At 40.1% G+C, this 16,636-nt stretch overlaps 1 protein-coding gene across 43 annotated transcripts in view; it reads left to right on the forward strand.

Annotated features, from left to right (window-relative positions):
- DYRK1A (dual specificity tyrosine phosphorylation regulated kinase 1A) overlaps nucleotides 1-16,636 on the forward strand; it is a 151,104-nt gene that overhangs the window by 108,504 nt on the left and 25,964 nt on the right. For 25 of the 43 annotated variants that reach the window (XM_084992126.1, XM_084992107.1, XM_084992124.1 and 22 more), the window contains 3 exons: nucleotides 4,333-4,529; nucleotides 11,081-11,173; nucleotides 13,067-13,255. In XM_084992126.1, coding sequence (XP_084848252.1) covers nucleotides 4,410-4,529; nucleotides 11,081-11,173; nucleotides 13,067-13,255 — 402 coding nt within the window. In that variant the 5' untranslated portion in view covers nucleotides 4,333-4,409. Of the gene's footprint in view, nucleotides 1-4,332; nucleotides 4,530-11,053; nucleotides 11,174-13,066; nucleotides 13,256-16,636 lie in introns of all 43 variants that reach the window. The other 18 variants (XM_005670334.4, XM_003132770.6, XM_013982585.3 and 15 more) reach the window with 1 other exon arrangement.

Here is a 16,636-nt window from a genome sequence, read left to right on the forward strand (position 1 = left end):
CAGTATCTGATTCTTACATGAAGATCTAGGTAATTCTGTATCTAGCAGAACAAAATAAAGAATCCAAGCACGTGTGGGTATGTAATTTATGATAAAGATGATGTTACAGGGAAAGTTCCCTTTTAATAATTGGTTCTAGGTTACTCAGCTGTCTTATTTTGGTGGCGGGGGGGTGGAATGAAACTTGATTTTTATTGCAGACATACATGGAAATCAGATCCGAGAGCATTTCTTATCTCTAGATATGAATGGCAAAACCCAGCATCTAGAAGATAACATAGAATTTCTTTATGACTTTGGTATAAAGGAAGATTTCTTAAACGGACACCAAAAGTAGTAATTTTTTTTTTCCTGCATTTTAGGGCTGCATCCTCAGCATATGAAAGTTCCTAGGCTCTGGGCCGAATCAGAGCTGCAGCTATCAGCCTATGCCACAACCACAGCAACGCGCAGATTCCGAGCTATGTCTGCAGCCTACACCCAGCTCCTGGCAATGCCAGATACTTATCCTCCAGCGAGGCCAGGGATCACACCCACATCCTCATGGATAATAGGTTCATTACTGCTGAGCCACGGCAGGAACTCTCAAAAAGTAGTAATTTTAAACCAAAAGTTGATAATGTTGAGATTGTGTTCATCAAAAAACCCCCCAGGAGTTCCCGTCGTGGCGCAGTGGTTAACGAATCCGACTAGGAACCATGAGGTTGCGGGTTCGATCCCTGCCCTTGCTCAGTGGGTTAACAATCCCGGCGTTGCCATGAGCTGTGGTGTAGGTCGCAGACGCGGCTCGGATCCCGCGTTGCTGTGGCTCTGGCATAGGCTGGCAGCTACAGCTCCGATTGGACCCCTAGCCTGGGAAACTCCATATGCCGTGGGAGCGGCCCAAGAAATAGCAAAAAGACAAAAAAAAAAACAAAAAACAAAAACCCAAAACATTAGGAGAGTGATAGTGTAAGTTGTCTATAACCCAAAACAGCTTATATCCAAAATATGTTAAAAAATAGGATTTCATGAAATTTTAGAAATTTGTAAGAAAAGATTCTTTGATAGAGAAATGGAAAAGCAATCTGAATGGGCATATAAGTGGATATCCAGGTGGCCAATAAATAAATGAAAAGATGCTCATAGTCACCAGGAAAACACACACTAAAATCACAGCCGAGTACCACTGCATACCTCCTGTAGTGACTGAAGTCTAAGTGTTAGTAAAGGAATGGGGCACAGGGAATTTTCATAAACAACTAAGGAAAAACTAGATCGATTAAATAAAAACTGGGAAAAACCGCAGGGCAGCATCTCTGTATGTCCCATAGGTCGCCTAATAGGAATCTTCCTGGTGGCTGGATTCATAATAGCTCTGAACTGGAAATAATCCAATGTCAGTCAAAACTAGAGTAGATAAACTAATGACTGAACAAACCACAGTGTATAAGCCTAACATGATGTGAACAGATTCCTTTATACAAAGTTAAAAGTAATCTGATTTTTGAGGTCAGTACACTAGTAACTTTGGGACAAGGGGGAGTTGTGTGGGGTTTCTGGAATGGTGGCAATTTTTATTTTTCTTCTTCCACAGGTTCATTTGATGATAATTGCTCTAGCTATATACTAATGATTTCTGTACTTTTTTCTATATAACCTATAAGTTTAAACGTAGTATATATATATAAAATGATGACATTGACTAAAGAAACAGAAGCTAATTTTTTAAAAAGTGCTTGTGAAGCACCAGGTTCTGTTTTGCGTGTCTCTTTGTGGTGTCTTATTTAAACTTTATAACATACTTAAGGAAATAAGATTAGTATAATACTTCTGCTGTAGGTGGGGGAACTAGGACCCAGAGTGGTTACGTTATTTGCCATTCTGGGCCTTAGTGGTTTTACTCTTTATTTCTAAGAGTTATTTGTATGTCAAGGACCTCATTTCTTTTCATATATATTTATATTTTTTCCCAACTTTCTTGTTTTTAACAGGCAGATTTAAAGATGAACACCCTGCTCTATTTACCATTTAGGTTTCCACTTTTTTGCTGTTGCAAGCAATACTCAGGATAAATATTCTTCCCTAACTATCTTTGTGCCCATCATCTATTATTTCCTTTCCTTAGGACAAGTTTTTTTTTTTTTTTTTTTTTTTTTTAACTGAACAGAATTGCTCCACATAATTGGAGTAATTGGATGTATTTTTAAATTATGGGTAATGAGGTGTTTAGAGAAGTTATCCCATCTGTCGTCCAAGGATCCCTGTCCTTTTACTTATTCAGTAGATGTTTATTAATCATATGCTCTGGGTCAGTTAAGGGCCTCCTGCTGTAATGAAGACAGAAGCTAAGGTCTAAAAGCAGTGCTAAGGCAAGTGGTGTTTCAGTGGGGTAAAGATGAGATTGCACTTTAGAGAGGTCACTCGAGCCATCGTATTGAAGAAATACAGAGTTGCAGATGGGCAAGGTAAAGAGAGCAAGCTATTAGGAATCTCTCTGAGTCATCTAAATCGGGCATGGGGTCATGGAGATGAGAAGAGGTTGTATTGGAGTGTCCCGAAGGAGGTAGACTCGGCAAGGTTGGGCTGCTTTTTGCATGAGGTGGTCTTTGGAGGAGACCACCTTTCAGTGTGACTCCTATAGCTTTGATTCTGGTTGTCTGGGTGGAAGACAGTGGAGTTCGCTGTGGTAATATATGGAAGTGGAACTTCTGTGTGGGGAGAATTGAGCTTTGTTCTTTTTAGTTTGCAGAGTCTGTGCAAGATTCAGGTAGAGACTGAGTGCTCCACACGAGGTGTGCTGGCGCCATCATCCTTTATGTTATGGTACAGGAATTGCAGTTGATGTTGTCTCTTAATTGCCAGAACTCTTCTAAGCACCTTACAGGTATTAAAGCACAGCTGTTTGAGGTAGATTGTTATCATTATCAGGAAACCAAGTGTGCAAGGTCACACAGCTGGTTAGTCTGGGGCTGAAATTTCAAATTGCAACAGCCTAGCTAAGAATCCCTGCTCTTCACTTTTGAGCCATTGCAGCTGTATGTTTCAAAACAAGTTGACTTTAGGAGTTCCCATCATGGCTCAGTGGTTAACGAATCTGACTAGGAACCATGAGGTTGCGGGTTCGGTCCCTGCCCTTGCTCAGCGGGTTATGGATCTGGCGTTGCCGTGAGCTGTGGTGTAGGTCGCAGACGCAGCTCGGATCCTGCGTTGCTGTGGCTCTGGTGTAGGTTGGTGGCTACAGCTCCGATTCGACCCCTAGCCTGGGAACCTCCATATGCCACGGAAGCGGCCCAAGAAATGGCAAAAAGACAATAAAATAAAATAAAAACAAAACAAGTTGACTTTAGAAAATGTACCCTGGTTTTGAACAGTGTAGTGTGTCGTGTGGTGAGAGTTCACTGGTTTACTCAGGAAGACAAGCCCAAGTATTCTGGGCTGCTGTTGGTTGACTAGGGTGTTTTTATGCTTTGCGTTTTGGTTCTAGTCTGTGATAGCAAATTTAGTTGAATATAAGAAGAAAAGTCCTTGGATGGAATATGGGCATTATTGCTTATTTTTCACTGAAATAAAGCAGTCTGATTATTATTTTAAAAGAAGAAGAAGAAAAGTATTTTTTTCTTATACAAGTTAACTACCAAATACTTCTAGGGACCAAAATGTTAATTTTCCATTTCTACTGTGAAAGTTACGACTCTGGTCCCAACCTACCTGTGGGGTAATTATTGATTGTTCATTTTTGTGGCAAGCTTGCCTGGTCTAGGTTCTCTTAGGACTGTCAGAAGAGTGCAGAGGAATACAGCAGTCTGCGAATTTGTTTCCATGTGTTGTGCACTCAGCCTTTAATTACTGTGTCCACAGTGAGCCCCGCTAGGGCGCCATTTTCCCCCGGACTTGGGGGATATTAGGGCTGTTGATCACCATACACATGGCACGGGCAAAGCGGAATCTTAGCAGTGTTCCTTGGCATTGATTTCCAAAGAGCTGATCCATTGGACAGGTCCTTTGCAGGAATTCAGAGATTACTTTTGCAACTTATGGTTCTCAATTGATGGAAATCTCACATGTGAAAATGAGTATTAAAGGTTATTTCCATTGCTTTACAAAAAAGATTTGCTTGCAGTGTTTTCTTAAAACAGGTTTATAGATACTCATTACAATTGGTATTGTATTTTATACCATTTAATGTCCAACAGTTGTGTTGAGTGTCATATCCTCATTGGTAGTTTTAAAGGTGTTTAATATTGTTGAACATCCTAAAGTCCTTGTTTAAAGATCTATCAAATAGGTCAGAAGATACAGACATTAGGATATGAATGCGTCTTTTAAACCTCACTTACTATCTTCTTATAGGAGGAGAGACTTCAGCATGCAAACCTTCATCTGTTCGGCTTGCACCGTCATTTTCATTCCATGCTGCTGGCCTTCAGATGGCTGGACAGATGCCCCATTCACATCAGTACAGTGACCGTCGCCAGCCAAACATAAGTGACCAACAGGTTTCTGCCTTATCTTATTCTGACCAGATTCAGCAACCTCTAACTAACCAGGTGAGTTCATGACGTATCAGAAATGATTTGTTAGAATGGTAATTTATTCCTTAGAATGGTGTAATAGTAAATGGGCAAAATGCCTTAATGCTTTTCAGTTTTACATGTCACATGGGATTCCCTATTGACAAAATATGGTGTTAAGTTTCCATTAAAAAGTGTGTTGTTGTTTTTTTCTTTTTTCTACGTATTTCACTCTATAGTTAAAAACACTTACAACAGCATTCTCTCATTTTGCAATGGGGGGGAAGATTTTTGCTTTTTTAATAGCCCCATTCATGTCATATATACATTCCCAGGCAGGGATGGAATCCAAGCCACAGCTGTGGCAGTGCTGGATCCTTAACCTGCTGCACCACAGCAGGAACTCCCAAAAAGTTATTTTGAAAGAATATTAATTAAAAAAAGGAAACAAAGCTTATTTTTATGGAAAGACGGTTAGATGGAAAAGCATAAGTTACAGCAAAACAATTCCAATTCCGTTGTAGCAGACACATAGAGCTGATTTTACACTGTTGGCAACTTTGGTATGCATTTATAAAAATTAGTATGAAACTCCTTAAAATTAAAAAGAGGAGTTTTTGCTGTAGCACAGTGAGTTAAGAATCTTACTGCAGCAGTTTGGGTTGCTGTGGAGGCATGGGTTTGGTTACTGGTCCAGTGCAGTGGGATACAGAATCTGGCTTTGCTGCTCAGATTCAGTCCCCCGCCTAGGAACTTCCATATACCTCAGGTGCAGCCATTTGAAAAAAAAAAAAAAAAAAAATTGAAAAAATGTTAATGTAAATTAACCATGCCGATCATTCTTACATTCAAACTATAGATTTCAGCAGTTTTCCATAAGATGGGTAGTACAAAATGAATAAATGCTGAAACCTCTCAGTACACATACATACGTGTGCACGTGTGCGTGCGTGTGTGTGTGTGTGTGTGTGTGTTTACTAGCTTTAACTGCATCCATTCTGTTGATTTCTGGTGCGGGGAGAATTTTTTTTACTAGCTGTAGTTGTGGTAAAGTTTCTGTGCCCATTGAGGCCATGTGATGAGTGCTGAAAATGGCAATTTTTCCCATGTACTTAGGAATTTGGCTTGTCATTGTTCATTTAGGTCTTTTAATATGAACCAAAACTTGGAAAATATCAAGGTATTTCTATATTGGTTTATTTAAAGGAAATGTTTTTTCTCTAATTCAATAATACGTGGTTTTAGTGAGCTGTTGGCTGCAGTTAAGTAGCATTATTTGCGTACACCCTTGTATGTATTTTCGTAAGACTGTCAATAGTTGAGCGGAGTTTACATTGATAAAGTGTATATAGCACATGAATAACATTCACAGTTAAATAGTAAGATAAATTATGGTGGGTCTTAAGAATTTGTTTTATGCAGTAAATTGAGAAGTTGTATGTTTGAGAATTGAGCAGTTGGTCAGAATTGGAAAGCATTTAATCATGTACTGGAAGAAAGCTCTGGATGTCCAAACAGTAGTGATAGCACATGACTCGTTTGCATTGTATTTTTAAGAGAAAAAGATTTGGGTTCATTTTCCCGCTTGTTCAAAAGCAGCCTGTCAGGCAGGATGCCTGTTTTCAGTCTCTTTTACAACCGAAGGGACTGAGCTCCTGTTAGTGACTCTCCAAGACTGTAAGCTGCAGTCTCGGGGGGCCTGGCCCAGGCAGGCTTCTTTCTGCTTTCTTTCTGCTCATCAGTTCTAACACCTGGTGTCTATACGGAGGGCGAGGGAAAAAATCCAGAACTTTAAGGTCCTTGTTATGGTTATATGATTGTAGGAGGTAATTTAGTTAGCAAGGTACCTATTTTTAGGTACAACTAACATCTTATTTGTGGATTATTTATTTTCAAATAAGAGATAAATTACTTAGTGTTTCCATTTTAAGCTGTAAAATATTTTTAAAGTCTCACATAATGTAAAAGGACTTTAAGAAGTAATATTCAGCCGGATATTTCTAACAGACTCCAAAGATTTCTGAACCTAATAAGCTAGTCAGATTAAAAGCTGTCTTAAAACTGCTGTCTAAAGCACTAAAACTGTGAGCTGACACAGAGGGGTCTGCTAGTCATAAGACATGGACTCCAGGTCTTGACTCATGATCTTGGTGTGTGGCTTGAGTCGGGTCACAGAGCCTCTTCTGTCAGTTCTGGAATGTATGATTATGCTTAGACTAGAACTCCCAAGTATACTGTCTAGCTCTAAACTCCTGGAATTTTATTATTTGATTTCCATTGCTGCTTCTTAATCACCCTATCAGTGTCTTTAAATAAGTCTTATGTACAAGTAAATTGAAATGAGCTAACTTTAACATTTTATTTCTTGTAGTTAATCTTTCTCGTATGAGTGTTACATGTAAATTTAAAACAGTTTTCAAAAGATAAAATGTATTTGGAGTAAGTGTAGGAAAGTATGATCGGATGTTTGAAATGCTTTTCTAGTTTTCCCAGTACCTTTCACGGTTCTTAAAGCATGTGCTCTGTCCAGCTTCACGCATAGCTCTCAGGAGAGCAAGAAAGGGAGGTGTCAGGGTCCTCATGCACTGAGATGAGTGGTGATGTGAGGTAAACATAAAATGGGTAGGGTCGGTGTTATTAAACTAGAAAACAGTCTTTTAATAAAGTCCTAGCACATGGTGAATCTTTTCAAGAAAAGATAAAAGATTGTTTTTAGCTCCTGCAACTTACAGAGGTTCCCAGGCTAGGGGTCAGATCCGAGCTACAGCTGCCAACCTACACCACAGCCACAGCAACGCTAGATCTAAGCCGAGTCTGTAACCTACACCCCAGCTTTCGAGGCCAGGGGTTGACTCCACATCCTCATGGATACTAGTTGGATTCAAAATTGGTTGAGCCACAGGGGGAACTGTCTCCTGCCTGTTGTTGGGTTTTGTTTGTTTGTTTGTTTGGTTTTTTGCTTTAAGATCTGTGTCTTTCCCCAGAAAGTTCCCTTAATTAGGAGCATTTGGGGGTGTGTGGTTTTTCTTGGCTCCCAGAACCAGTAGGAGGATAGCTCAACAAGTTCCCTTTTGCAAGTGAGGACACTGGGGACTGGGGGGTGTCGTGGAGGGGAACTGGCTCCCTGCCACAGCATGGTGAGCTCCTGGGTCCTATGTACACTGGGTTTTTCACCCAGCTGTGAAAGGGAAGAAGGGACCTCGCCACCTTACATTCTTCTGACTTTGTGAGAAGTTGAAAGTGGACAAAGCATCAAATGCATAGGACTGGTCTGAGTCCTGGTATAGATTTATGACTGAGTGTGTATTTGGCAAAGTTGTTTTCTAATTCTGGATTTGAGCTTATGGCGCCACAACAGTGAAAAATGGACAGTTTGGTTTACCTAATACAAAATGACAAAGTTAGTGGAGAAAATGTTATTTAGTTTATGGAAATTGATTTGTTCTTTTCTATATATTCTGAGCATCTACTCTGTACAAGGTGCTGTTTGAAACACTGAAATACAGTCTGACCTAAAGACCAGTTTTTTGTGGGTGGAATGCATCTGGCTTATATATACAGATGCCCCTGGAATAGTAATTTCTGCTGCCAGAAGTATATAAAAAAGTAAGGTATTTAGAATTAGCTAATCAATTTGGCCTTGTAGGCAGTCTGGCCAGTTGTAGAAGAGACTAGCAGTATATAGTGACAGGTCAGGCTCAGTAGCACACATTTGTGTATTGAGTGTAAAAAACATTGTTAGTCAAGATTGTGTTCATGTTCAATTTCATGTATGTACTACTATACATTTTAAATTGATTTTTTTTTAATTGTGTGATTTTGGTGTTTTAAGTGAGCATAATGAATTATTCCTGAAAAGATGTAGTCACTGGTTCTTTTTTCCAGTGTTTGAAATACCAGTGGAATTGTAAGTGGATAAGTTAAAAACTTAAACATATTCGCAGTTTCAAACGTAATTAATTTTAGTAAATGCATTCATTTATTTTATTGGTATTTTTTGTCTTATTTTCATTATCAATCATATTGGTATTTATTATGCATCACTCAATTATTGTGCCCAACAAATAGCCTAAAAATGATTTGACCAAGAGGAGAGAATGGGCGCCTAAAATTAACAAGGGAGCTTCTGGCCCAGTGCCGTGGTTCAGAGCATGGGTATTTAGGCATGAGACTACCTCAGCTGTCAAATCATCTGTTTTATTTACTGGCTCTAGGACCTCGGTCAAGTAACTTTACATCAGACACTCAGGTTTCTGATTTGAAAAATGGTGACAGGAACATTCCTTATTCTCATGAGATTGTGGGGAAGATTACATGAAGGAGTAAAGTAATGCATACTCAAAAAAAGTAGTGTTTGGCAAATATTTGCTGCTACAATTAGTATTTTATTATTAACTACTGAAGTAATTCACCTGCGTCTAACAAAGTTAGACCATCTATCAACTCTCGTTACAGTGGTAAAGTATTTCACTGGTTCAGCCGTCCCTGAAACCTCACTGTGAGGCTGTGCTCCAGTAGTCCAAGAAGGTCTTGCCAACCACATGACCTACTTGAAACTACTGTCATGGCCTTAAAAAATAAAGAAAGAAATACATTAAGGTAAACCCTTTCATTACATTGAATGCTTACAGCGTTCATTCACGTAACATTTTATAATTGACATCCTTGTTACCACTGTCATTTATTCGTTAAATTAAGTCTCCAAGGACTGCTATAAAAGCAAAATATTCTGCGAACCCCTCCTTTTGTATTTAGAAAAATAAAGCAATTCTCTATTTTAAAAAGTATTCAGATTGTCTTATGAAGTCTTACTGTATTTTCAGACAAGTAAGTTATAATTAATCACTGAAGGTTTTTTCCCCTTAAACCTTATTTGGAAACCTTATTTGGAACCTTAAGGAGAGGGTCATGGGAAAAGATAACAATTATTAACTTAATATAGTAATTTAGTGAATTTTCCATCTTGATAATTTTTTAAGAGTTTGAGTACAGATGCAGAGGAAATGAACATTGTATTGGTTTAAGAGAAAATACACCTAGATAGTTGCTGTGCTCACTCTTTCATACCCCAGGGATGGTGGTTCTTTTCTGTTCTCTCTGTTATCACCTTATAACCCTAATCTCTTCCTTTAGTTAGTGTGGGTTAGCTTGGTTAATTTCCAGACATTGCTGTGAATCCTTAGTATGGTGTGTTTACTGTCTCTCTGCCCTTAAATTGACCAGAGAATCCTTTGAAAGGGGCTGTATCAGGGGCTTCTGACTCAGTGGATTTTGCTGGTATAAGTGTCTGTAAAGGCTAGACAGGAACTCAAGGAAGGCTAGTGGTAGTGACTAATGGGACCTTAATGTAATTAACTGGTTTCGAGGATCTGTTGGTTGCACGTCGCCCCGCTGGGACCCCTTGCTGAGGCTTGGCACATGGTAGAAGAGTGGGGTGAGAACAGCAGTCCGGGATCATTGGTGTGCTAGTTGCAGCAATCCTGGGTGTGTTTGCATCTGGAGGACATCGTGTTTCTGCCCCACACCTCTAGCACAAAGCTCCAAGTTGAATGCCCACTGCGTAATTGGATAGGAGAGAGACGTGGTTTGGCATTGGGGTGGAAGTATAGTTGAAATGAGTTTTTTAAAAGAAGGTTTCATTAGCTTTAAGGTGTCAGAGGACCTTATGGATGCTTCTTTGTGGTCAGCTCCTAGTGTAACCCTAACTAAGGATATTGATATCATGGATTCCTTTGTTTTTTCAACAAATATTTATTAAACACCTACTATATGCCAGGCAGTTTTGTAGGCAAAGGGAATATAACTGAACAGAAGAATCCCTACCCATTGGAATTTTCCTTGTAGTAGAAGGAGGAGAAAAAAATGGAAACCAGTAAATGAGTAAATGTACACTAGTATGTCAGGTGGTCAGTGCTGTGGAGAGTAACTCAACGGGTGGGGGCGCAGGGAATGTGGAGAGGGTAAGGTTGGATTTTGGGGGCGGGGTGTTTTATTCAGTCACACTGAGGAAGTGCGTGCAGATGTCAGCCTTGCTGACAGGCAAATGCTTGCTTGTCAGAGGGCAGGGTCTGGGGTGTTGGGAGCTGCGTTCCTGCAGCACCAAGCTCCATCTCTGCCCCATGGCCTGCTCGCTTCATGGTGCCCGCTGGGGTCTGTCTTAAGAAGCTGAAAGGTAGGTTAGTCTTTGTCTGCCTGTTGCGAACCTGGTCAGGCTTTAGGAATTAATTCAGAAGAAACTTTCCCTTCAGCGGAATGTATGGTGGAGACGCCCTTATGGACATCATGCATGTCTCCTGGACGAGGGGTGTGTCTGTAATCCTCTTGTTTAATTTGGGGAGTGGAGGCAAGCCTTGAATAGCTGGATATATTCTCTTGATTTTACTTATTTGTTCCAGTGATTGTTTTCATTGAATTCTGATTGAAAAAGATAACTGAGAGAGAATATATAATCTAATGTAGATGTCTCTCTTTTTTTTTAAATACATATACACAGGTTACAGAAGAGGGAATTCATACCAGTTCAGCATAGTTAAAGTGCTAGTCTTTTCTGTCTATTTAAGGTGATGCCTGATATTGTCATGTTACAGAGGCGGATGCCCCAAACCTTCCGTGATCCAGCTACTGCTCCCCTGAGAAAACTTTCTGTTGACTTGATCAAAACATATAAGCATATTAATGAGGTAAGACTGTTGCTGTGTTACAATAGCATTTATCTTGCAATGGGGGAGGAACGTTATTTTGTGACACATTTAAACATAACTAAATTTTTTTACTCTCAGTGATTGTCGTATTGATTATTAAGAAGATTGGTAAGTTAATGATTATAGATAATTATGCAAAAGAAAGATATTAACAAGGACGGCAAAAAATTTAGGTAATTGTGGATAACTCTTTCAAATTTGTATTTAATATATACCAAGTTATCATTTCTATAACAACTCTTCTCTAAAGCAGGAGAGGGAGGGAGTAATGACACTTTAAGTCTGAATATGTTAAGAGTTTTGCATAATTTTTTTTTTTTCTTCTTAGCGTTTTTTTCCTATGGATGTCAGGAAGCTCTGAGATGTATTTAATACACAGTAAAGACTTTGGCCTATTTTGCCTGATCTGTTTATATTCATGTGGTTTTAAATTTTCTTTTAAAATGAATGTGTATTCATTTATCTGTTTCTTTTCATTGTATAATACCCGAAAACCTTTTCTGTGGAAGTAAATAGGATAAAAAGCATAGCTAGCAGTTTGAATTACTCATCTGCCAACTTGACCCTTTGCCTCCAAAAACTACTGTTGTGGTGTCTTAGGCCTTTGGTGTGATTGTTATTTGCTTCTAACCTCCCCTTTAGCGCTGTAAGGAATTACCAAATGGGCTTTTCTGGAGAAGAGTGGACATGCCCATGCTTCTTTTTTCTTGCAAGGGACCCCATAGCCTTTTGCATTATAAGGCTTATCTTCTACCAGCTTTAGAGCCAATTAACTAAAAAGATGTTCTTGTGTGTGTGTAAATCCACGGCACTTTAGTGCTGTTGAATGCCAGCATTACGTTGTCGTGGCGGTACGGCAAGGTAAAACTGGAACGGACTCAGGATCATTTCTAAGTCGGATTTTGTACACAGTTCTTGTGCGATAAAAGACGTGCCGCACTAGCTTCTGGTTATCTGAAAATATCTGAGAAATCGTTAAACCTTAACAGTAGCTTTGTTGAAGCTTGTTTTTTAACTGTTTTGCCCCCTTGTGGACTAGAGTGTTTCTGATGTGCTAAGCAGGAAAATTTCCTCAATGTTAGTACCAGTTACTTGACCTGTTGTCTGGTCTACCTATTATTTTTTTTTTACTAATCTTAGAAACCATTTTATAAGAAAAACAGATATAAGGAAAATAACAGTCTCAACAACAAGGTTTATGGCTTTCAGTGTGGATATGGGGCATGGCTATTTTTCGTTAATATGTTACCATAGGCTTAAAAACTGGGCATGTTTTTTTTATAACATCAGTTATATATATTTAAATTTTCATTTAAAAAATCTTTTCCCTTGGAGTCAGGTATAAAATTGGGGTTGACCAGAAGGGGGTGTGAGGCAACCTGAATGTAATGAGATGCAAATATTCTTTATTTTGCTTGGCACTTGTTGATAATATCAGGGTATATATTTTTTTTCAAAATCTCCTATATGATATACTCCATTAAGATCTATATCATCTCACTATATATAAATTATATCTTAGTTTAAAAAAATAAAAATGTCAATCAAGTCCTATTACTCTTCTTGAATGGGAGTCTTTGGCCCAATCACTTAACGTCTCCTGTCTATAAAATGTATAGACAATATAATTCTAAAGTGAATTTTACTGTAGATATTTTCCATTGGTTATAGATCAGTGTTACTCTGTAATTCTAATAGCAACTATAGAAAATTCTTTATTTTTGTTGTGTGTGTGTGTTATAAAGAATAAAAATCCATCCATTTCCTGCTAAAGGCAGATTTCTGTATACTCTGGATATACGGAGCACTGTGTCCTGCCCCCGCCCAATGGTGATTTAATTACACAGTTGACATTATATATTCTCATTTCAGGTTTACTATGCAAAAAAGAAACGAAGACATCAACAGGGCCAGGGGGACGATTCTAGTCACAAGAAGGAGAGGAAGGTTTACAATGATGGTTATGACGATGATAACTATGATTACATTGTAAAAAACGGAGAAAAGTGGATGGATCGTTACGAAATTGACTCCTTGATAGGCAAAGGTTCCTTTGGACAGGTAATTTAATGGAAAATGCCGACTTTCATAAATTAGAACTTTTTAGTGAATCATGTTGTATCATTTTCTCAGTAGTACAGTTCTAATATTTGCGAATAGATCTAGACAATGGAGATGTATTTGGATTATCATGTTTTCTAAAGGTAATAAAACTACATCAGTAGTAAAAAACTACATTAGATTTTTTTTTTCCCCCTTTGGTCTTTTGTCTTTTTAGGGCTGCACCCACGGCATATGGAGGTTCCCAGGCTAGGGGTCTAATCGAAGCTGTAGCTGCCGGCCTACACCACAGCCACAGCAGTGTGGGATCTGAGCCGTGCCTGCGACCTACACCACAGCTCACGGCAATGCCGGATCCTTAACCCACTGATCGAGGCCAGGGGTTGAACCTGAAACCTCATGGTTCCTAGTTGGATTCATTAACCACTGAGCCACAATGGGAACTCCAGAAACTCCATTAGATTTTTTTAAAAAGAAGATTTACTTTCTAAGCTACCAAGGTACTTATTTTACTAATACTAGTGGTTGAATTTAACCACTAGTAGATGGTGTTGCCTCTTCCATGTTGGCTTTGTCGCCTGTGGATGATTCTTCATTTTGTGGGCTGGAGATAATTACCTTTCTGTCTGACACTCGTCCTCAAAGGGAACAAAGTTTCTTATTTTCAGTGGGTACAGCAGGTGCCTACTCACTTCTTTGCAGTCTTGGGATGCCAGGGGCTGTGCTTGGAGTCCATACTCAGCTCCTCTTCCAGCTCAGTCAGGTCTCTAAGTGGGCAGATGGTCTCCAGGATCCCCTCTTCAGCCCTCAGGGCATCAGTCACACTTGTTGTGTTTGGCCTACTTCTGAAGGGCAGGGCCATTCAGGCAGCTTCTGCCAGGAAGAGTGAAGTGGACCTGGTTTTTTCCCTTCATTCCTGGCCTCTTCTCTCACCCACAGCTGTCTTCTCATCCCTGCCCCGACACACAGCGCAAGACCTTCACTGTGTTAGTCTCTCTTTTTTCTTTTTTTCCTTGTCTTCTAGGGCCACACTCACGGCATATGGAGGTTCCCAGGCTTGGGGTCTAATTCGAGCTGTAGCCGCTGGCCTACACCACAGCCACAGCAACTCGGGATCCGAGCCACATCTGTGACCTACACCACAGCTCACGGCAATGCCGCATCCTTAACCCATTGAGCGAGGCCAGGGATCAAACCCCGCACCTTCGTGGTTCCTAGTCAGATTCGTTAACCACTGCGCCACGATGGGAACTCCTCGCTGTGTTAGTCTCTTACATCAGCTGTGCCCAGGCTAAGAGCTGTCAGACCTTTCTCCAGACACTTTTTTGTTTTGTTTCAGGGCCACACCTGAGGCATATGGACATTCCCACGCTAGGGATCAAAGGATTAAACCAGAGCTGCAGCTGAGACCTACAGCCACAGCCACAGCCATGCCCGATCTCCACGGCTTGCAGCAATGCCAGATCTTTAACCCCCTGAGGGAGGCCAGGGATCAAGCCGGCATCCTCATGGATACTAATTGGATTCTTAACCTGCTGAGTCACAACAGGAACTTCCCTCCTTGAACTTTTAAAGAGCTTTTCTCTGGCTTTGGATCCCCCAGCTGCTCCCACTTGTTAAATATTCCTGTCTCATCGGAGCTGTTTATTGTTTGAGGTGTGATGTACTATTAATCCTAGTCTCCTTTGCCTTGCAACTTTTGTGCAGTGAGTCGGTAATTAACTTGTAACCCAAATACTTCTTTTGACTTTTTGACAGTTTCTTGGTTCTTTTTGCTTTTGCTTTTTTTTTTTAAACTACAGAACTGTGCTCTTACTCATCTGTTCTTACCCTGAGAGAAAGCAAAATATGCTTTTTTTCAACCTGTGAGGAAAAATTCATGTGTCAGTCTAATCATGCTTAGGATGTTAGAACTCTAGGCCATTAGCAGCCACAGGTCTAGACCAGACAAATCGAGTGAATAAATCTGTAAGAAAGATGCACAAGGTTGTGAGAAAACTTCTGTCACCCCAGTGTGGCTCTGTTAGGCCCTAGTCACGTGTGCGATAGTCTGCCCCTTCCCATGATTTCAGGAATTTGAGGGATTTTACATAATTCAGGGCCTTTACCCTTGATTTGTAACCTCTTTTTCTTCTAAGCGAGGGCTTTTTCAGTGTTTTGGGAGTCCCTCTCGATGAAAGTATTACCTTTTGTCAGAAGCAGCTTGTGCTTCTCTTTCAGAGCTTCTTGAGGAAAAGGCATTTTTCAGGCCTACAGTAAGGCTGTGAACAGACGCCCTAGGTAGAGTGATTGCTGTCTTCCTCAAAATGACACCAGCATTTAGGCAGTTGATTTTAGCAGGACGGTTTTCTGACTCCTTTGACGTCCACCATGAAACTCATGGCCATACAGCTTAAACTTCACATACTCAGTCTTTGAACTCACTGTGGTCTTCCCCCTCCTCCCCTTTGCTTTAATTTTCTCATACTCTGACTCCTAAGAGCAAGTGAACGTAGTAATAAACCTGTGAAAATCGAGGCCTGTTTGACGTCACAGTCTCTTTACCAGATCAGACTGATGGGTGCCTTTCTCCTAGGCTCAGGTGTGTTTGGGGTCAGGACCTAGACCTGTCACTTCCAGATAAAGTGTTCCTTATTTCCTTGGTCAGACATTGTTAAAATTCTCTGCTGATTCTTGTCACAGTAATGGCACCTTCATTGCTTTAGCCGGTAGTTATCAATCCTGATTGCTCATTGAAGTATTCCGGGAGCTTTGGCCGTGGTGGGGGTGGAAGTGGGGAGGAAGGACGGGTGCCTAGGCTCCAAACCAATTACAGCAGAGTCTCTGTGACTGGGTCCCGGCTGTTGGTATTTTTGAAAACTGCCCATTGCATGTGTAATTCAGAGTTGAAAATCATTGCTTTAGCATTGAGCCGGTTAATTTGCTGTGTCAGTAGGTAGTTGGGCCCCTGTTAGTGGCCTTTGTCCTGGAGACCATTAGGATCTGGGCACTGAGCTGCGGCTCTTGGTGCTGTCAGTATGGTCAGTGAAACAGAAGAATATCAAAACCTCTTGGTCAGATGTTTACATGGGTCATCTCTGATTTAAAAGACAATAGATAGTATTTTTTAAAAATTGGGTAGACCCAGAGATATTGGCATTTTTCATTCCAAGTTTGATTTCATCGGAACAATTTATGATCTGTTGTTGACAATGACCGTGAATGATGTGGCTCCTGGCCCGTACATTCCATTCCTCTAATCTAGTGGTTCTCACGTTGGAATGGCTTGACATTCTACCTGCATCTCCAGACTTTCTGAATACACAGGCAATGCATCTAAAACGATTACCTATTCGGATTATATATAATATCATTAATAATAGTATTTAATCAGTTTTAGTG

This window comes from Sus scrofa, chromosome 13, assembly GCF_054392235.1.
Source record: "Sus scrofa isolate SSC_HxYL_T2T_F1_AM1 chromosome 13, Sscrofa_HxYL_maternal_Yorkshire_Landrace_v2.0, whole genome shotgun sequence".
Classification (NCBI taxonomy): Eukaryota; Metazoa; Chordata; class Mammalia; order Artiodactyla; family Suidae; genus Sus; species Sus scrofa.